The following is a 21,860-nucleotide window of genomic DNA, read 5'->3' on the forward strand; positions in this document are numbered from 1 at the left end:
GCTGCAATTTTGGGGTTCTCTGAGGGCTTGTTTACACGGTGCTTTTGTCCCCTAAATTGTAGTCCACAGTCACATGTCATACACTAACTGCATAACATGCATTAGAAGTTCTCTAATGTGTGTTAATGTAGTCCCATTACAAACAGTAGTTAAGGAGCACTAGGGAACTTTTAATGCATGTCAGCAGGGTTCAAATGGACCAGTTAGTGCATTACATGTTAATATGGACTAAATTTTACATCACTCTGTTGCAGACTGAAGCACTGTGTACACAAGCCCGGACATTACCAAAAACACCACCACAAACTGTAGCGGTGCCTCTGGAATGTGAACTGACCACTAAAAACTGGCCTGAATCCACCAAGTCTTTTCTCACAGGCCACTTACCAGAAGAGAATAACAGCTTGTGGTCAATGGAATGGATTCATACCCCCAACACAGGTGAAAGGTTATATATTCCAGTGCCAATAGTCTGAACGATATAGTCCCTTCCCTCTACCCTGCAAACCCATTTCTTACTGATAGTTTTGTTGTCCAGGATGAGTGGATATTTAAACAGGGAATGTAAGCTAAAGTATGTGTGTGTGTTTAAGTATAAAGGGCAAAGAGGAAACCACAATATGAAAATATACTGGTGGTTACCGATGATGTATGTCAGAAGCTATCTACATATTCCACTTGGGGGATTTCACTGGCACAAGTTAAGAAATGCCACAAACAGCTGCAAAAAACTGAAACACTTTTGGCATGGTAAAACCACATTAGAAACAATATACTGTCTCAATGCAAATCTTCCTGTGAGCCAGATGGTGAGGCAGCAGCAGTGAAAAAGATGGGTGGAAACTTCTCAGAATTGGGTCTCCATCCTTGCCACCTCTTCTAATGTTGCAGTATATTCAAAGAGCCTGATTTTCATCTCAGGTAGAAGACTTTTATCGCAGTGTAACTCCACTGTCTTCAGTAAAGTTACTGCACTTTTTACTGGTGTAAATCAGATGTCTGGCCCTCTGAATGCTAGTGTGCATTATTTGCAATACTAGTCTTCAATGAAAAACGATTTGATCAGTCATTTCTTATGTGAGTTGAGGTTACTTGTTCATAATGATAGGACTAATAATCAGCTCAGTGGATAATGGTAAATTTATTTTTTTATTAATAATAAATGGGACTGTCACATGAAATTACTTTCCTACAAACACAGTGTAGGAAAATGTCCAGTTTACTAAGGGAACTCAGAGTGGAGGCTGTATAGGTGAAGTGTTATGGTAAGTGAACATACTGTTAGAAAAGTTAGATCAAGGATTGTGTCTAATGGATGATTGTTTCAGTAATCAATATTTATGTCTCAGTTTTGATGTGAGATCACGTTTGACACAAAACAAATATCAAAAATCCTAAATATCAAGGATTACTGAAATCAGAAAATGTACAAAAGAGAGAAAAAATAGCTATGGCTAATCATCAGTTTAAAAGTACATTTCCTTCTCTCTCTCACTTAACATCATTTTGTTTTCATTTTGTCTAAAGCCAGCTGTGGTACAGCAATGCAATTGGATGCTGTAATATAAAACCCCAATAGCACAACTGTTCTTCTGAAAGCCATTTGTTACCCACTCTCATTGGAATGGTTCCAAGCAAATAATCTAAAATTACACTTTAAAACTGATCATTTAACAACAAATGATCACCCTTTTTTAATCTAACAAACCCCCTACACCCAGATAACTGATTTTATGCCAAGAAATCTCTGGCCCTATCAGCAGCTGGAACACAGCTGTGCTGGAGGCTCTGGTCTGATCTGATGGTAGGATATCTTCTCTTCCGGCTTCATTAAGGTGCTGATATGGCTCTTCCCTGCAGCTGGATCAGATGAAATAAGTAGGCGCTGGATTTTCCATTACCTCTTTGAAAGCCCACATATTTGTTGTTTCTGAAAAGTCTCTTAAGAAATAAAACCTATGAGCAGTTAAGTTTTGCTTTAGCAGGTTATCAGATGGAATGGCCAGAAACTGTTTTAATAAAAGTCTAGAGAAAAGAAGCGCTTGTGCCCAGCGTTACTTTTAGATTACAAGGTGATGTTGAAAACGAAGAAGAAACTGGAACTGAAACTAAAACACTGTCAACATGTATAGATTTTCTGATAATTTCATCTAATTAAGTTATTAGTACAGAATCCTGAGCTACAATAATGCCACAGCATGTCAGGTTACTGCCTCCAAAGTTAAGGAACACGGTCCAAGAATAGCACAGAGAATACGGAGAGGAAGATTCGAAAGACATTCCAGGGATTTTCTCCACTGGTGGTAGCACTGCTCAGACTACACAGATTTCCAAGACATTGGTAGCATTCAAACACCCGTTTTAGACAGGCCAAAATGATCAAGAGTTCAACATGAGGTGCCGTAATTCATGACGGAAATTCTTAAACTAATTTTTTTTGCAAAGTAGGCAGATTTTATCCTGACTGTCAATATAAGCTGTGATCTGGACACCTGTAAAATTACCAAGTTCCATCAGTGCATATTTTAAAAAAATGAATATTTTAACTAGTGCTTGGTTATCCTTGAAGTATCACTCCCTGAACTACAATTTTTTTCCCCTGTAATACCTCTGTTCTTTTTTTAAAAAAAACAACCCTGTTTCATTCTCTTCAGAACAAAACTGCAAGTGGCTGGCTGGCTCTAGCCAACTTTTCTATTTGTGTCATTGATACGTAAACCAGCCATCTGGTTTACTCTGTATGCCATGTAAAGATGTGTATCTTATTTTTCTCCCTATATATTCAGGAGCTTGCTATAACTTTGTAGAAGGATTCTGTCTGACTACTCTTTGTAAGGATATTGTCCCTGTCTAAGCTATTGTACTTCTCTGTCTTTTGGGCCTTAAATCAAGAAAGCATCTCTGTTCCAGACAGCACTTCAGCAAGTGGTTAAAGTTAAGCACATGCTTAAATCCCACTGAAGTAGATGGAAGTTCAACATATGCTTAAAGTTCAACACATGTTCCTCAGGCGTTTTCCTGAATTGAGACCCTTTGATTAGAAACCCTTCAAGCTTTGATATTTGTTTTGAGTATAGTGCCAACCATACTGTCAACACTTGCTAAGCATTACTATAATTATTTGTTAATCATTGCCTCCACAGGTGTAACCTCGAATTAGCACCAATTGGCTTTCTTTATATTCTCTCCAAGAGCAATGTCTAGTGTCAAATTCTCCTTTGTGACAGCACTGCAAGTTCACTGACAACAATGCACTAAGTTACACCAGTGTCAATCAGACAAAAATACAGTTCCCTATATCTAATCAGTTTCCATTAAGTTCCTGATTAATTCCTGAAGTAAATGATCACTACCATGTGAACCTTCTCAGCTATGCAAAACATTCAGTTTCACCCAACTATGTAAACTAAACAGCTATCACTGTAGTTTTCACCAGCAGACTGGTGGTGTTCAATGGGAATATATGGTAGTTGTGATATTCAAACAGCTTTCCTCAACCCTATATTTGTCTGATTCAGCTTTCACCGCTACAGTAAGAAGGAGTAGCAAGAGGCTGGTGGTGCATGGGCCTTGGACCAAAAACTCATTCTTAAGGAAAGGTGCTTTCTGTGATAAATTATTTGATCCGTTGGAGCTGGTACTGCAGTTCAAGGATATTGTTGTCAATTGCTATCCTTGTACATGTTTTGCCATAACCTTTCCAGACTATAATAGCTTCTTTCCTAAAGATGTTCTTGTAAAACCTTGACTGGGCATTCAGAATGACTAGAAAGTCTCCATTCCTCTTACTTATCCTCTTACTTGGTTTATATGTACAGCAGAAAGCCTATATGATCTGAGTCCTGAGCATACATTATAACCTGTCAGTTATTTAAAGAATCTGTTTTAAGAGGTAAATTCAGTTTTGTCACTTCAGTAATATTTATGACTATTTTTAATATGGGATTCTGTTCTCAAATTCACTGCTGGTGTAACTGGTTTAACTTTAGAGACTGGAAATTTACTCCTTTGGACAATACATTTTATGTTTAATTTAAAAATTCATGCAATCATATTTTTCTTGATAGGTGAATAGAAAATTTTCCTTTTATATTTACTAGCAAAAGAAATTTGCAGTTGATCAGTTGTATTTCTATTGTATAATTCAGGGAAAGACGTCACAGCAGAATGGCAGAGTTATACTGCATCTGGTGGGTATCCCTGGATTACCTGACCTTCCCACATTCACCCCATGGTGCATATGAATTTTTAAAAACCAAACCCTAATAACTACCACATTCTTAGTGTCATTGTGACCTTCAAGTTTAATTTTTATCAAAACAAAATAAGTTAAGAATATAAAGGAACAGATTTTTTTTAAAAATATACAAATAAGTCAGTAGTATCATTCTTATCAACATTCAACAAACAAATAGTATTTTAGGTACTATATCTTGCATATTCAACAAAAATATGCAATTACAATATGCAACTTACAGGGCCGTCCAGTCCCCCAGTGTTCATACCTTTCATGCTTCTTAACTTCCCAAAACAGGAACGTCATATCCAGGTTTGCTAGTCTTTAGTATAAACCTTCCCAGCTTAATACACTAATTGGCCATCTCATGTCCCTGTTCCATACATGGAAATCCCATTGAAATTAAGAGCAGGTTTGCATAAAGTTTATTTACAGAATGGGGCCCCACTATCCACTAGTCTCTGACCTATAAGCTTAATGGGCATAATTCTGATTTCATTTACATTCCTGAAAATCAGGAACTAACTCTTCTAAAGTATATGGAATTAATGCTAGTGTTATAAAACCAGCATATAAGAAGCGAGATCAGAATACAGTCCCAGGGTTTCACAGAAGTAAAAGGGGAAGATCGCTAATGCTCATTTTTATTAAAGCAATACTTCCATTGTTTCATGAAATCATGATCCCAAATCCTGTAGGAACCCTACTGAAATCTCTCTGATTTTGGGAAAGAATATCGTAGTATTTTTATAAGGAACAAATAAAGATTTTGTAGGTTATTCTTTAATCTATGTCCTTTACTGCTGAAGAAGAAAAAATCCTGCTAACTCCATTAACCTTTTTCAACACAACGGCACTAGCGTTTATAATTAGAAATCAGTATAACACTCTGATCATGATATCAATTTCCCTAACAAAATATATACCAACATAATTTGATGCTAAATAAAAAGCTCTCTGCAGGGCAAATTGGAACTATGGTCACTTTCATGATGCATATGAGTGTAAAGGGATGACAGAGCTTAGCATTTGGTTCCATTTATGTGTATCCACAGAAGGGTTGTCATTCTGGCACTTCTCATTCACTTCTTACAATATGCATATGTTTCTCTGACATACATAGATAGTACACTAGACTTATTTATGACTATGACCCATACAGGCTCACTTGTGCATGACTGCATGATTATTCTTGCGTTAAAGTACATGCAGTTATGAATATCACATGAAAGTTAATCCATAAAATCCTGTATATGAGTCCAAATTATACAAAAACTCATAGCAAAGTTAAGTATAAAATTTGACTCTAGTACAGCAGTGCAATGATTTCAGACTTTCTCTGTAGGTTTAAACTAGCTTTCTAGTGAATGGTAAGTGTATCTGGTATTTTACTGACTGAAGATGTTTTCACTTAAACAAAGTAAATTTTGGGTTTCAGAGCAGAAGTTGATTTACGTGACAATAGTGCTGCAAATGCCCTGATTCCAAACCCTAGAAAAAAATCCATCTCATGTCAACTTTAACTTATTTGCATGGTCAGGGGTTTGGAGGGAAAGGCAAAAGTTTTCATTTGGGCTAAACTTCAGAACAATAAAACAAAACATTGTAACTTGCTTTTAGAGCACAATCCGAAAAACAGAATCAGAGAAAATCTGTGTTAAAAATCTCATTACAAAGAAACATTGACATTACTTATTTACACCCCAATTTCTCAAAGTAGAGCCAAAGAATAAAATATTTCAGTAGATCTCGGCAGAAAAGGCACAAAACACAAAGCAGGGCATGCTTGTGTCATTTTGTCACAAAGAAGCATTGACCATTGTACAACATGGAAAAAGTCAGTATTCGTGTGACATCTCACAATATCATAGATATTTGGGGGATACATACATAACATATGTACATACATACATAACTTCCAGCAAAGCTGGAAATAATTACTAAAAAGGGGAGCAAAGGGAAGAAAATATACCCAGTGGTTTGTTACAATCTACACCTCAACTTATGCATTAAGGAGGCTGATTGCTGTTTTATCATTATTGGTAAACAAATACACTGCAGTGTCTTTTTAATACAGTCTCTGTGAGCTGGGGATTGTGGGTGTTATGTGGGATTGATGAGGCTTAGTGGAGTTGGGAATAACCTTGTGCATTTAACTATATAATTTACCTGCTTCCTTGCTCCATACAAAAGCATTAAAATATGTAAAAGAAGCCTGAGTCCTTGCAAAGAATAACTGTTTTCTTAGAAGAGAACTTTGCCTATACTGTGCAGGAATGGCTATTCTGATGTTAAGGTGCTTCAAAAAGCAGATCAATGATCTGCAATTTCCATTTCACTCTATAATGTACCATCATACATCCATCTGCCAAGGCAGTGTCCTGTTTGCTATATTTCTATAACTAGCCTGTCTTCATCATCACTGCTTGTGTCATCATATTCCACTCGGGTTTGTTTCCTTATCATCTCTAAACCTCTTTTTTTGTATGTTTTGGAAGGTGTTTCAGAGCTAGCTGTGGACTCTGTGGGACTGAAGGGAAATGAGGGCTCTTTAAAAGTATTCGTGCCAGTTTTATTAAGTCTTCCATGGCCATCTGATTGTAAGTAGGCTCCATTCTTGTCCATGCATCCATGAGGACTGTTATCAGAAGAGTTTATCCCCTGTATATTAGCTGTGCTAGGTAAGCTAGTACTTGTGATTGATGTCTCAGGAAGGGTGTTTACCTTTGATCCCAATAAAGCTGAACACACAGTTTTGGAACTAGGAGTAAGTTTCTCCTTCAGAGATGAGTATGAATTTCCTTCCATTGGATGTTCCTCCTTTCCTGAGGTCTGGACCAATGGGTATAATGCAGCAAAACTTTGACTTTCTGACTCTACATTGAGTATATTTTTGTGGTCAGCTTTTGGCCATAAGAAAAAAGGAGCAGTAACCTCTGAACCCATACTCACATGCTGGCAGCATGTGCCTGTGCCTACAAAATCAAAAGGAAAAGACCAAAAAGAGGACTCCACAGGGTCAGAATGAGCATTTGGCGGTGGCTCTATTGGAAATGATTTCTGAAGTATGAGAGGTTGAGTCACTAAACAGCAGATGTCCAGGTCATTGTTGGTTTGTCGCATGGCTGCTTTAGCTGGTGATGAACATGAGTATGTTACCATAGGTAATCCTGGAGTTGCATTAAGGTTCTGAATAAAGAGATTGCCTCTTGAGTGTTTCTCGACTGGTCTAGTAACATCCTGCAGCAGATAGGGGTTGGGGAGAGAGGATCAGGAAGGAAATGAATTTCAACTTGCATTAAAAGTTTCAATCCAAAGCAATGTCATCCTTTGTAAAGAGAATGAAATAACAATTATGTTGACTATATCCACACGACTATAAGACTGTATATATCTGGTGTAACTCTGTTGAGATCAACTGAGTTATACAGGCATAAATGTGGTCCTTCATCTCTACAATTGTGATTATATTTGCTTTCCTTTTTGTCATAACTCCAAGATAAAGTAGTCTGGGAGCTGACCCTGTTTGTGAGCAGCTGGTCAATAAGAGCTAAGCCCCTAGTTGGTTCCTCCAGCACTTGCACCATGAAATTGTCCTCTACACTTTCCAAAAACCTCCTGGATTGTCTGTGCACCATTGTATTGCTCTCCTAGCAGATATCAGGGTGACTGAAGTCCCCCATGAGAACCAGGGCCTGTGATCTAGTAACTTCTGTTAGTTGCTGGAAGAAAGCAACTGAGGAGCATTTGAAGAATTAGATTCCTAAATATGATAACTAATTTTCATAAAAATGTAATTTTACAATAGTAATTTATACTAATATATTCAAAACTCATATAGTAGCTGCGACAATGAGAGAAATACCATTTAAAGTTACGCTATTTTCACTGCAAAAACATTCTAAATTCAATGATTTTGAATGTTTTTGCAGCCACATTACCTTACCATCTTTGCAGCATTTGTGAAAACACAAAATCCGAGAACCAAATAAATGGACAAAATTAAATTGCAGAAGCTTTCAAATAACAATAGGGTGAAACTGAAGTTCTCTAAAATCAGTGTCATCTTCTGTGCATTTAACAAATATTCATAGGTGAATTACAGGTAAAACACCTACTTTTCCATCCAGTTTGCCTTTTTGCGTGAAGCTGATTGAATGCCCAGCTCGTGAAAATATTCCTGAGTTATTTTTGTGATTCCTGTCTTCTTTCTTATGATTATTCCCTTTGGACGCTGGCTTGTCTGAGGTGGGGCAAGATAGCTCCTCTTGCTGGGAGAGATAATTATCTGTTGGGGAAAAGAAGATGTAGAGAGATTTTTAAGGTTAAGATACAGTGCTCAATGAGGTTTCCATAAACCTTTTTTTTTCTTATCTGTGGACAGACTTTGACTTCTTAAATTATTGTATCAAATTAATTCTGAACATGATTTATCCTAATGTACTTTAACCTCTGGATTCCTTGCAAACTGTGTTCTATAGCAGCTGTGTTGAGTGGTTGCTATCTGTAATCTGCTATTCAAGCTGGGTGAATACTTCTTCAACCCTTCTTTTCAATTAACATTCTTGTGTGCAAAATTTTGTATGTACATATCTTCATGGGAAGCAACTTAAAGGTGGCATTCTCATGAATACCACTGAAGCAAATTTGCAGTTTTGATTCCAATAAACGATCTTAAATACTTTTTTCTTCAGAATTTGCTTACCCTTTCCTATCCTTCATGTATCTTTATACAAAATTTTAAATGATAGAGGCCTGGAGGGGCAATGAGGGAGAAGGGTAGAAGGAGATGTATTAATAAGAGAAAGGGAGTAGGAAAAGAAGTTAGGGAAGAAATGTTAATGAGATACAAAACTGCAAGTCAAGGGAATGGCCAGAAAGTATCTGAACTTCAAATTTCAGAATGGAAAAGGGACAGAACTAGAAGGACCTAGTACAGTTAAGTTGCTTTTCCACATTGCAGTGGCAAGTAGTATTTGCAGTGTTGTTGTACCCCTATTGGTCTCAGGCTATCAGACAGACAAGCTGGGTGATCTTTTATTGGACCAATTTCTGTTGGTGAAAGAGATAGGATTTCAAGCTTACACAGAGCTCTTCCTCAGGTAGTACTGGCAGAATCCACCATAAGAAATAGCTCAGCTCTTGTGTATTGCAACTATACCAGCTCATGTCTCTAAGGTTACTGGCATTAAGTAGCTAACTAATTAGATAAATGGAGAGGATCAGGGAGAGGTTACACAAATAGTCAAAAAAGACAGCAAAAGATTCTTCTGTTGATTGGAATTATATGATGATTCGCCTTTTATTGCACTACACATCGCTGCTATGTGCTATTGCTGATCACAAAAGAGAGAACTCGGTAGAGCTGGCTGGAAGTTGGAATTCCTTCCTGCAAGAAGTTTCCAATTTTTGAAAAAATGTTTTTTGTCCCAAGTCGTGATGAAAACTCAAATTGAACGTTTTTCACAGAAAGGGATTTCTAGAAAAACTCAATTTTGGGAAAAACAACAGTGGCTGGCAGCCTGCCTGGAAGGCTGTTGTAAACTTTGTTTTCAGAAAGGGAGCTTGACAAGAGCCTTCCAGGTGGGCTGCCAGAGAGGCAGAGAGCTGGGGTGCTCAGCCCTGGCCTGTGAGGGAGACCAGGAAGCTGAGCACAAGGCTCTCAGCCACTGGCAGCGTGGAAGGCTGAGAGCTGGGGAGGCAGAGTCACAGCGCTCAGCCTCTGGCAGATTACCTGCAAGGCTCTTGTCAATTTCATTTTATGCCTGCAGGGAGAAAATGAAATTGACAAGACCTTGGAAGAAGATAGTGGGGAGCCATCATTTTGGAGTTTTGAATCTGTGAAAAGGGCATTTTCAGTTACAGAAAACACTTGACCTGTTCTATAAATTGGTGAAATAGTCGTGTTGTTTTGGGTGGATTTACCCCAAGCTGTGGCCTCACAAGATCAAGCTAATGTTTGGTATCAGCCACTTAAAATCCACGTGGCTATTAATAATGTTACAATTAACAGCTACGCAACTCTTTTCATGGTCTTGTGATTAAAGCACAGAGTAGGGAGTTAGAAGTTCTGCATTGTATTCCTGGCTCTGCCGCTGCACTGTTAGATCTTGGTAAAGTCACTTCACTTCTCTGCACCTCATCACCTTTTCCATCAATATAATGGTGATAATTGTACTTCACTACCTCACATGAGTATTATAGGCCTAAATCTTAGTATTTGCAAAGCACTATGAGATCCCTGATGGAAGGAACTCTAGAAGGACAATGCATTATTATTATTATTTATTTATTTACCATTTATTTTCAAAGCCCTGTAGAAACTAATTAATCTTAGTTTTAATGAAAGTTTCTGTTCTCTAATTTTCATATGTTCTGCTCTTTTGATGCTCGGGGATATGCCAACAGTCACATGCTTTTTGTATATTTCACATCTGTTGATCCGAACAGTTATTTAAAAGGAACAAAACAATGTTTTTAAATGTTTTACTACAGATCACTCTGTTTACCTACCAACGTGATCATACATCAATCTCATAAACTTTCCTGATTTTAGCACCATGGTCAACACTAATTTCCTATTACAAATGAGACATACACTTACTTATCACAAATAATGGCCCAGATTTTCAGCCCTGTGAGCTATACTTAGATATGGATTTTGTGCCTGTAGGCAGAGGCCTGAGCAAGATACCTCCCAGGCAGTAGACCCACAAGGCACAATTCCTCCATGCCTCTTGTGCTGGGACTATAATTTTGCTTGGTCTTAGGCAAAGGTGCACATGGAAGATGTAGGCCTTTACCCCTTGCATGGCTGTGTAAGATGAGGGAACAGTCTAACCATGAGTAGAGAGATATTGGCTCATTTACAATAAGAGGCTCTCTCTATGTTTATGTTCAGTTTCCATGTGCAACTTTTCTTGTATCAAAACCTGGTCTCTGCTTCCATTCTTTCTGTGTTCATAAATAGTATTTGATTTGTGAGGAATCATGCCCAGAATCTGGAGTGCGTTCACCCATAAAATTCAGCACAGAATGCCAGCAAATTTCTGGAGCCATCTCTTTACTTTAGAAACATATGGCACTTAAACCATAATACAGAAGCTAATAAAACCTTTCAATCCATGTTTTTATTCATTTGAATAGGTACTACAAGGTTAAGTTATTCTGCAATAGAATTATAGAATCTTTTAGCAGAAAAGCAGAAATGTTTAAAAATATTTTAATTGCAAAATATAACAGTGCAGCACAGCAAATAAGCTATAAATCTGCTGTGACAACAATTAGACATGACTGAGTTTAATAACAGAATTAGTGATTTTTTCTACCATATTTGAGTTGTACAGTTTCTCTGTCTCCTATAGATCGATATATACAATTTTTATTTTATTTACAACTTGATAATTTAGAGTACTTTATTTACAGTTCACTGAGCCCAGATGTTGCAGGCAGCAGGGCTGGTGATTTAAGAGGTAGCACTCTTCTGAACCAATACTGAAGTTCTGAACCAGGATGCTGAGCTCCCAAAGGCCCCTTTTTCAGATCAAAAGTAAAATCAAGGTTCATGTTATCACTAAACAGGCTGATGTTCCACTCCAGAAGTGGCTTCATTCAGGTTCTTTCTGTACCTCACAGTGTATTAAGAAACTGAATTATTAATTTTTGTCAAGCACTTCAAATGAACACTGACATAGAAGAACAAAGTTATTGTTATGTTCATTTATTAATCATTTGAACTATCATACATTCCTTTATTTCAGGAATAACAGAATAAAACTGACTGTTATAAATTATTGTAAAAATATAAACTTATTGTGAATTTGAGGATACCACTAACTCTTGTGCAGTCCACCCAATGAAGACTTGCAGACTACTTGGGCACTTCCATGAAGGATAGCTATACCTAGTGACTCAGAGATCATATCTGTCTAGTTAGCTGTTCCAGTCATCAGGAGATGGGTGGCCATGCAAGGACACCCACTGTCTACAACTGTACCTGTTCTATTGACACAGTATTTTTTTCCTAGGGCTGGCACCAGGCAGGTTTATTATCATATAACATATTTTCCCAGTATCTAACCCTGCCAGCTTCTCTTACAAAGGCACATGCAGATGGGGATTTTGAAAAGTTTGGCCCTGATTTGCTTTAATGGTCAGAAGAACATCATTGCAAAGGGAGGAAATACAATATTTGTAGCCATATATGAAACATTATATGTACCAGATAAATTGGTTTATATTAAAAATTAATCAAAGAATATTACACACTTGCAAACATGAATAAGCGAGTTATCTTTACCTTGCAAATTTGATGCAGGAGGGTGGCATTTCTCGCATCGATTAAGGCTATCGTCTGTGTGGAGCAGCTGATGCTTTTTCAGAGAATCTAGTGTCCTGTTTGGAAGCCAGTGTTGCTTGCTCAGCCTGTTAGTTTTCAACTGAGTATATCCGTGCATGTGGTTCCCTTTGGCCCTGCATTGTAAAATATACCATTTTCAGTGAAAACACAAACAGGTATGTTGTAAGTAGTTGCTATTTAAAAGTAGCCCCAGTAGTGTAATATCACAACTTGAGTGGAATTCCACTTAGGCTGAAACTGATCTATAGAAGGTATGACTATAATGAAAAAAGGAAATGTTACTTTTATGTATGTCACAAAAAATCCTGTATTAGATAGCCTTAGTAACCATGGGCAAAACCTGAAGTTCTTAGTTTTACTGGAGTTGGTGGAAGCTTTGGCTAAGTAGGACTATGTAAAAATTGAGTACGGACTTCAAAATTTGGTCCATCAAGAGGAAAAGTTTGTGTACCCTGCAGGAAATCCACAGATTGTTGCAACCAGGCAAGATATCAAAACAAGATCATACCTCAAGGGCCAAAGTCACACAAGGACACCTGTACTTGTCTGCAAGTGGCCTCTGGCTCAATTTCTTATGTGCTACTGTTTGCTTATCACTACTAAAGAACATAAATATTTCAAGGATTTAGATCAAGGAGTTTGAGTTCTCTGGTTTTTGCTATAAAGTGACAAAAGCCTATTAGTTAAGTTTACACATCAGAAGATGTCTCCTTGGGGATGCTGATGAAGAAATACTTGTCTAGCTTCCAAAACATGACAGCATCTCACATCTGTGTGAGTTATAATGAGTGGGACTTTCAAATGTACCTTAGAAAGTCACTGAAAGTCAATAGGAGGTGTGGTCTTAAATCACTTAAGGTTTGTCTACACTGTAGTAAAACACCCAGGGCTGGCCCATCTCAACTGGCTCAGGCTGCCGGGCTATAAAATTGCACTGTAGATGTTTGGGCTCAGAAGAATCTCAGAGGCTGGGCTTGCGTGGGACTCAGGATCAAGAACAAAGTTTTGTAAGTGCCAAATTTTTAGCCAGCCCCTAGATTTACATGCACATTTCCGTGTGTAAAAACAAACAAACTTGCATTTGTGTGCCTGGTTTGGGCAGCTAGCTCCCTAAATGTGAGATCCATGCATTCAAATGACTATCTGCCATGTAAAAGGAGGGCATTCAGTTATTTTTTGAAAAATAAGTGCACAGATTCAGAGGTCAGGGCAAAAAGTCTGGACCTAAAGGAATGTGACTAGACTATTTAGATGGCACAGGTCAGCTCTTAGTTCTCTATTTTATTCTTCTCTCCTTGGCTGCAGCTTAAGCAAATATATGGTCCCATTTTTGCTTGTCTCTAAGGCATTTGGCTCATTGAGCTGCTTTCTCTATGCTCAGCCAGTTTTTTGCTTAACAAGTGAAATCTTTTTTTCAGAATCACTGGGCCTCAGATGAGATAATTTGGCCCATGTATGACAGTCCCATATGGCTATCTGAAGGCAGATTTGGCTTAGACTACTGATTTAAGGCCCAGTCCTGGAGATCTGAGGCAGGCACAATTCCCATTGACTGAGTAGAGACTAAATTGAGGCCATGTTTTCTAAATTGTTTTTAACAGCTTATTTGAGAATTAAATACATTCTGTATACATCAAAATAGCTAAAGAATTAAGTCGTGGGAAAGAGAAATGAGAGAGAGAAAACACACAAAACCCAGCAAATTCTTTCCAACCACCATGATCTAGCTAGTCCACACTTTGTGGAACTATGGAGGCAGGAGAGACCCACAGCTGCACTCTTGGCATAAATTCATTACACCGTTGTTTTATCTATCAGAAATACAACATAACTTTTAGTTTCAATTCTGATCTAAATTCATTCTTTTTTCTTTTTCATTTATCAATATAGAGACCTACTTCTTGTCACTTAAGAGGGTTAGTGGGGTTTTTTAAAATCCTTTCCTTTTTCTTACCATGTTACGATTGTTCAAGAGGCATGAACTAGGAAAAAAAACATGTGAGACAATGTACAGTGCTACAGGAAAGCTTTGCTGCACTAATAATTCATTTCCTCTAAAACAGAAAAGTGTGTGATAAACAGGAACTGAAAACAGTCACATGAAAGTTTCTGAAAATGTGTATGGGGGGGCAGGGGATTGCCAGGAAAAGAACTGACAAGTAGAAAGAGGGCAGTTAAGCCCTGAGGGTCTGATCTTGTAATTCTGTTAAAGTCAATAGAGATTTTGTCTGTTTCAGGAGAGAAGAATTGAGCACTTTAAGTCCTGAGCTTTGTGTGGACGGACCCTTACTTATACATAGGGCCCACTAATTTTAATTCAGTGAGGTTTTCCACAGTTGCAGGTCTCTGCCTGCACAAAGCATATTACAGGACAGATACAGTCACATTAATGGCAGTAGTTTAGCTGATAGCAAAGCTTGGTCATCAAACATACACTGACACAAATCAGGATGGGGACATGCATTGACATTAGGTCCAGATTAGATGTGGCACTACTGGAGAAAAATTAAGTTGGCCGCCTTTGCCTCAGAGCCTTTGACTCACTCCTCTCAAATAAGCATCAGTTAACACTACTGGAAAATCCTCATGCCTCCAATTTATACCTTCTTATATCCTTCTGTTGGATGCTCCTCCATTTACTACCCTTTCATTACCCCTTCAATACATGTATAACACCAACAGACCCTGATTGTCAGCGGGTGGGATCGAACCTGGGACCTCCTCTGGAGCTTAGTGCATGAGCCTCTACTGCATGAGCTAAAAGCCACGTGGCTGTTAACTAACGCTGTAGGGCAAACTCATTAATCTCTCTCTCTAAGTGGTCTCCATGCCACTAGATGGGACAGAACACCACACCGAGGTGTGTGGGTTACACATGTTACATCCATTCAGATTCATTGATGCTGGCTTGTCATTTTACTGAGGTGTCACTATCATCACTTCTGATTATGTCCCACTGTCTTTATAGTGTTCACCACCCAATTTATCCCAGATAGTCTTATTCTGCATGGGCAAATTTAAATTTAGTGCAAGCAGACACTGAAGTTTTTGGAAATTTGTCTCCCAGTCACCAACCCGGGCTTCCTTAGCACAGCAGCAAATCCTGTTCTAAATGCTGTGTAAAAAGATCTTTTCTTGATCCAGAAGAGAAATTCTCTTGTCCCTATTTACAGTAACCAGGAATGCTTGGACTTAATGCAGTTTGACCAAGATTATCAGATCACATGGCTTTTGACCATGCAATTGCTTTATGGGTGACATCTGTCAGGAGCAAAAAAACTGGGATACCACAAAAACAGCAAGTAAGACCTAAATAATAATACAGTTCTTCATAGTTCTGCATCGTACTTCATCTGCAATAGAGAACTAAAGATTCAATAGTTGGGTCCCTCTAGGAAAAAGAATGTTGATTCTTTTGTTCCTTCTTGAAATTATAAACTTCAAACGACTGTGAGCATTAATTGACAAGGTTTCCCTCTACCTTTGACACATTTGTGATGTGCCTAGAAAGCTTTGCACTTTCTTTATAAAATAACATAATTTTTAAAATGATCATGCATTTTCCCAGAGCATCATGCTGCTCTGTTTTGGTAAATCAGCATTTTGGAGGCACTGTTTTAGTTTCTGAATCTTACACCTATCTTAGTAAAATGCCACCTATATTGGATGAGGTTGAAAACAACATTCTTTACCATTTTTGGTTGATTTTCATTTTTTTCTGTTTATGGCTCCTCTTGGATTTATTTGTTGTGAATTTTTTCCTTCTGCAAAGTATTTCTTTCTTCTCTTGCTCTGAAATATTTTCTGAAGCTCCACTTCCTCCAGCCTTTGAACTGGACTGCTGAGAATAGTGAGAAAATTATACTTGTGCATTTCAAAGCACATGAACATTTCTGAATGAGTTACAGAAATTAACTGATTAGATTAATAGAACGTTATCAAATAGTGTAAATCCTAAATTTTACAGCATCATAATCATCTTTGGTAACAAATTCCTTCTGTATTTAAAAAAGTATTTATAGGCTGTGTGTTTAAATTCATCACTACCTGTATATTACCCATAAAATTAAAAATAAAACAAGTTTAATATTTTTCTGGGCCCATGCAAAAATAATGTACATACTCTAGTATTGTCCTGCTGGGTGTGAGGTTGACTTCAACCTTACAAATTCTTCCAAGAGCTGCACATTTCTTGAACTGATTACACTTAAACTAAAAATATCCTTCAAAAACGTTTTATAAAGTATGAACACAAGTGTCTCTGTTAAGATTTGAGTCCATCTTCATGAAAGATTTTCACTATTACTTCAAGTGTAAAGCAAAACAGATTCTGGTACAGGGTCTGTCCTTTTTACTTGTTTGTAAAGCACCTAGCACAATGGGTCCCTTAACCCTCAACTGCGGCTCCTAAGTTGTAATACAAATAATATTTTTAAATGAAAACAGAAAAAAAGCACATGCTGGAATATAGGAATCCAAAGACTATAAAATTCAAGTTACAATAAAGTTAAAGCATGCTTTTCTGGCTAAGCAAATTTTCTGGCCAAATTTCCATGCAATAGGACATGCTTATTTCCACAAAATATGCAAGTCCTGTGCACAAAGAGAGTGGCTATGTGCAGTTTTTATATGTACTTGTGTATTTTATATCTACAGTCATCTTTGTGAGCCCACGCATGCATATTTTGGGAGAACAATTTAGGCACTTTTTTGTTAAAGTAGATTAATTCAAGGCCCTCAATAATCTGGGACAGAATAGGATTTATATGCACGCTGGAATAATATGTCCCCTAACCTTCACTCTCCTATTCTTTCTAATTAAAGAGCATGCTTGGGGAACTGTGCCCGTGTTCTGAAATAGGGAATACAATTCACGACATTACCTTCTGTGGCTGTTCTCCCTGTGAAAAGGATGAAACCAGTGTTTTTAAACTCCCAGTGGTGAGGCCATAGGGTACAGTCTTGCTAATATTTTTCACTTTGATAAAAGAAAAGTCACATTTTGACAATGTGCCTTCACTACCAGAATTTTTCTTGCAGATGTGCAAAGAAGAGTAAGCAGAGTCAGCCTTCTCCTTTTGCTCAGCAGGTAGAGGAAGGCTTCTGGTTAAACAACACCAAGTTAATTGAGGCTCAGCATTTAGTGATGGGAAGGAACCCTTTGTGCTCGAGATCCTTGAGTTTCCCGAGAGACAAGTCAAACTGATTTGGGACAGTGCAGGGAGTTCCTTACGTTGAGTACTGAGAGTGTGGCAATAAAACGTGCCAAAGGAATGGCAAAAATAATTGGAATTGTCCATTGAATGAACAGAATACTGTAAATCCCGCGATCCTGGTGAAATGTCCTTAAGGATGCCAGAAGAGCTACCGTCTGTGTCCCGTCCCATGCTTGTCTGTTCCATGTCCCCACTAGAGGTTGCCCCTTTGCCTGATGAAGATGTCATTATTAAAGAGTTATTTCCTGAGTGAAGGTGGTGTAAGACCTGATTCTCTCCTTTGATGTCTGCAGATATGAAAAAGCCACCTGTATACATAGAAGTAAAGCATACTTTCTTCCCTGTGGTTTGTGCAGAGCAAACAGCTGTACTTATCCACTTCTCGTCTGCTTGCATTCGATCACTTAAGTTATCTTTATCCTCGATCTCTTTCCAGGTGTCTTTCATTATTTCCTTCTGCCTGCAGCTTTGGTTCTGAAAGCTGTCATGTATCTTGGTTGTAATATTAGTTGTTGTTGAGTTGACTGGTGAACAAGATACCAGAGCCTTCCAGTTTGTATGGACACCCCATCTTAGCCCTACTGCTCTGGCCTGGTGTCTCAGTTCAAATTCTAATGGGGACAAAAATACAGCACTGGAATCAGCACTGACTGTCCTACTGTTGATAGTGCAGGAAGTTTTGGTTATCGGAACTGGTAGAGAAACACCAGGCATGCTCTCCTGCCCTGGTTCCACTAAAAGTGACAGGTCTGTAGTACTCTCTTCTTGTGGTAATTTAAGGATGTACTTTGGAGAAAATGCATTTTTCTTTAGAGGTGGAGTTACCTGACCAAGCTCCAGATTTTGAGTAGTGGAAGATATTCCAGCATCATCACCACTATGAAGTGGCACTCTTGCTCCTGCTGTCACAGGACATATTTTGGCTCCTGTATCTGTCACCTTACTTAAGGCAAAAGAACTACAATTATCTTTCTTTAACTCAGGCACCAGAAATTCAGAAAGTGAAGCTTTTGAGATCTTTGTTGATTGTGGAAGAAGGTTAACAGTATTATCACTATAATATATGGGTTCTATGTGGAGTTTCATGGTTTTCTCATATTCCATGCCTTCAGCACTGCTGACTGATTCATTAATGTCTGTGCTTGAATTCTGCTCTCCTTCTTTAGCTGACTGTTTAACTAATGCTGGGGAGACGGCATGTACACTATAACAGTCTATCAATTTCACTGTTTCACCTACTGTATTATTTTCGCTACTGGGGCTGGGACTGGATTTTAGAGCTGTATTATCTCCACTCTTCAGCTCATCGACTTTCAGTTTTTTTCTCTCTGATGGTAGCTTTTGGAATTCCTGTGTAGATTCACCACTGCTGCAGTTGTGTGACCTTACAGCCATCTGTGCATGTTGAGAAGTTTCTTTACTACTGTGGTTTTCTCCATCACTTTTTAAAATATTTTCACTATCTAATACGAGGATATTGGATTCGCTCCCAGGACATGACTCTTCCAATTGACTATTATGCATTTGCAGACTATCAGCGTTCAGCATGTTAGAGTTTAATTGACTAGCTCTCTGCTTAAGTTGAAGCCTCATTCCATGACTGCTTACAGCTAGTAACATATTATTTCCACCTGTATATTTATCTGAACTATGTTTGTTGCTGCAGCCATGTTTTGGGGAAGTTTCGCTTATTACACTCTGTTCACCAGCATTTATTGAATGTGCTGTTTCCATTAGTTCTGTAAATCTGCCTGCATTCTCTTTTGAGGAAACCCTGAGCAGTACATGATTACCAATGGGACAGGTTTTTGATTCCACAGGGTTTAATTCTGTTGTAGGAATGGTCAGAGGGGAGGAAAGATTCCCACTTAAAGAGCTCCTACCATCTTTTGGCTGAATAACTCCACCACCACCGGCTGCTTCCTTTGGATCAGGGGTGAAGCCTATATTGTCTGTTGCCTTTTCCCCACTTTGATTCAGTTTCTTGGCGGTTTGACTGCTTTTCATTTTTTGGTAGATTTTCTTGAATGTTTCATCACCATACATCTGCCATTTTTCCTGAGAGAACATTTTTAATTTCCTTTGAGTTGACTTCTTACATTTAGCGTTCACTCCTTCTCCTCCAGCTCCAGGCTTTTTAGTTTCTTTCATCTTCTCAGAAGGAGAATAATAATAGACTGCGTTACTTAGTGGCAAATCATCCACTGCTGTTTGTCTGACAAGTGCACGGGGATGGCTGTTAGGAAAATCCACTGAACTTGTAGCAAGGTTGTTGCTATGCAACAAGCTAGAAGAGCTAGTATTCAGGGGCTGCCTAGTGAGAGATGGTAGTTTTGAGCTACCCACTCTGTTGTGTGCCATTCTTGTGCTCTCTACAAATGGCAAAGAGTTGCTTCTTGTAACAGGCACACAGTCTATTGTTGTCGAGAACTGCGTGGGGACTGAATGAAAAAACAATGGCTTGGATTTTTCTATGGGTGTAAAGGTAGATTTTGCTGAACAAAGGGAAAGATTCTTTTTCCTGTTTACATCAAGAGTTCTGATGTCAAAATGGAAGGAGTCTTTGTATGTGTAAGGCATTGGCAGATCAATACTGCCCTGCTTGGAAAGCACTGTTTTTCTGGGTCTAACATTGTCTAATTGGGTATCATCCACCACAGCTTTGTTATGAGAGATCAGTTTTGAGATATGCTCTTCCAGCTTCTTTTTCTCTAGCATCAAGGCTGTTGCTTTCTCAGCTGAATCCAGTTTTGCACTACTTCCTGCCGTGCACCTTAAGCCACTGAAGGCAGTTTCATTTTCCAGCTCGGTGCTTTGTTCACAAAGACTATGCAGGGGGCTGGAGGTCAACATCTGTTGTTCTGTACTATCAGAGCGTGACAGATATCCAGAATCAGTGCTCTCACACTTTTTTAGCTTATAGTCAGATAGTTTGCAGTCCCATTGCTTATCTGAATAAGTTGCTTGCTGCCTTTGCAATTGAATATGTTTATTTGCTGTTGAGAATCTTTGTTCCTGTATCATCTTTCTCTGGTGTAGACTGTCTGGCAAAACTACTGGAGAAGATAGGTTTTGGGGGTCTTGCATTGGTTCTCTTTCAGAGGCACCCTGACTTGCCTCTGGCCAATAGGAATCGACAATTGATATCTTCTGACTTTCTGATGTAAGCAATAAAGCATTCAGTGTTGGCAGTGAAACAATGGATGGAAATTTCTTAGTGTCCACTGTGGTATTAGTCTCTGAAATTATTTGTTCAGTCCTTGCCCCCTGCTTCTCACAGATATTGTTGTCTTGTTTTGCACCCTGGTGTGACATGATGCTGTCTGTTGCCTTCTCATTCTCCTCTAATATGCCAGTGTTGTCAGACCCTGAAGGCAGCTTGGTATTGTTGACGTGTGTTTGGGTTCTTCTATGTTTATACAAATTGCTTTGAGTTTTAAATGCAATACCACAGGTGATGCAGGGAAAGGGCCTCTCCCCTGTGTGTGAGCGAATATGTTTCTCAAGGACACTTGGCTTCAAGCAATCTCGTCCGCAGTGTTTACAGATGTACTTCCCGGCATTTTTGGATTTCCCTGGGCTTCCAATAGGTGCATTTGGACAGGAACTTGATGGTAAAACCGGTGAACTAACTAGGTTTAATGTCAAAGTTTGCCCTGCTTGTTTCTGAGCAATTGGCTGAGGCTGATCTATCCTCTCTGAATGCAGAAGTGGGTTTAGGATGAAAGGCATATTACTGCTGTCTAGATTTATGCTGCTTCCACCAGCTGCTAACTGGTTGTTTGACTGATAGCATCCTGACTGGATAGGATGATACAGCGGTATGGTAAGGGCTTTCAGGTATATAGTCTGAGGCAGGGCTTGTTCCTGCTGAAAAATCACAGGACTCTGTCTTATACTTGATGAACCCTGTGCAGCCTGAAGAGATGAGACTTTAACTGGTTGATCAGCTAGTGCAACTGTGGAATGGGGTTGCCTCTGTGCCTCCATTTCAAAGGTTGTATGTTATCCAGTTCAGTTATCTATGGAAAACAAATATAACATATAG

The 21,860-nt window shown here is 38.6% G+C and overlaps 1 protein-coding gene across 1 annotated transcript; it reads right to left on the minus strand.

Annotated features, from left to right (window-relative positions):
* Positions 1 to 4,284: 4,284 nt before the first annotated feature.
* Positions 4,285 to 21,802, minus strand: ZNF831 (zinc finger protein 831). Its single transcript, XM_044984668.1, has 5 exons — positions 17,480 to 21,802; positions 16,289 to 16,437; positions 12,537 to 12,709; positions 8,356 to 8,525; positions 4,285 to 7,477 (listed from the first exon to the last, which is right to left on the minus strand). The coding sequence occupies exons 1-5, from the start codon at positions 21,800 to 21,802 to the stop codon at positions 6,626 to 6,628; spliced, it is 5,667 nt and encodes a 1,888-aa protein (XP_044840603.1). The 3' UTR covers positions 4,285 to 6,625.
* Between the last annotated feature and the right edge of the window lie 58 nt (positions 21,803 to 21,860).

This window comes from Mauremys mutica, chromosome 13 (assembly GCF_020497125.1).
Source record: "Mauremys mutica isolate MM-2020 ecotype Southern chromosome 13, ASM2049712v1, whole genome shotgun sequence".
NCBI lineage: Eukaryota > Metazoa > Chordata > Testudines > Geoemydidae > Mauremys > Mauremys mutica.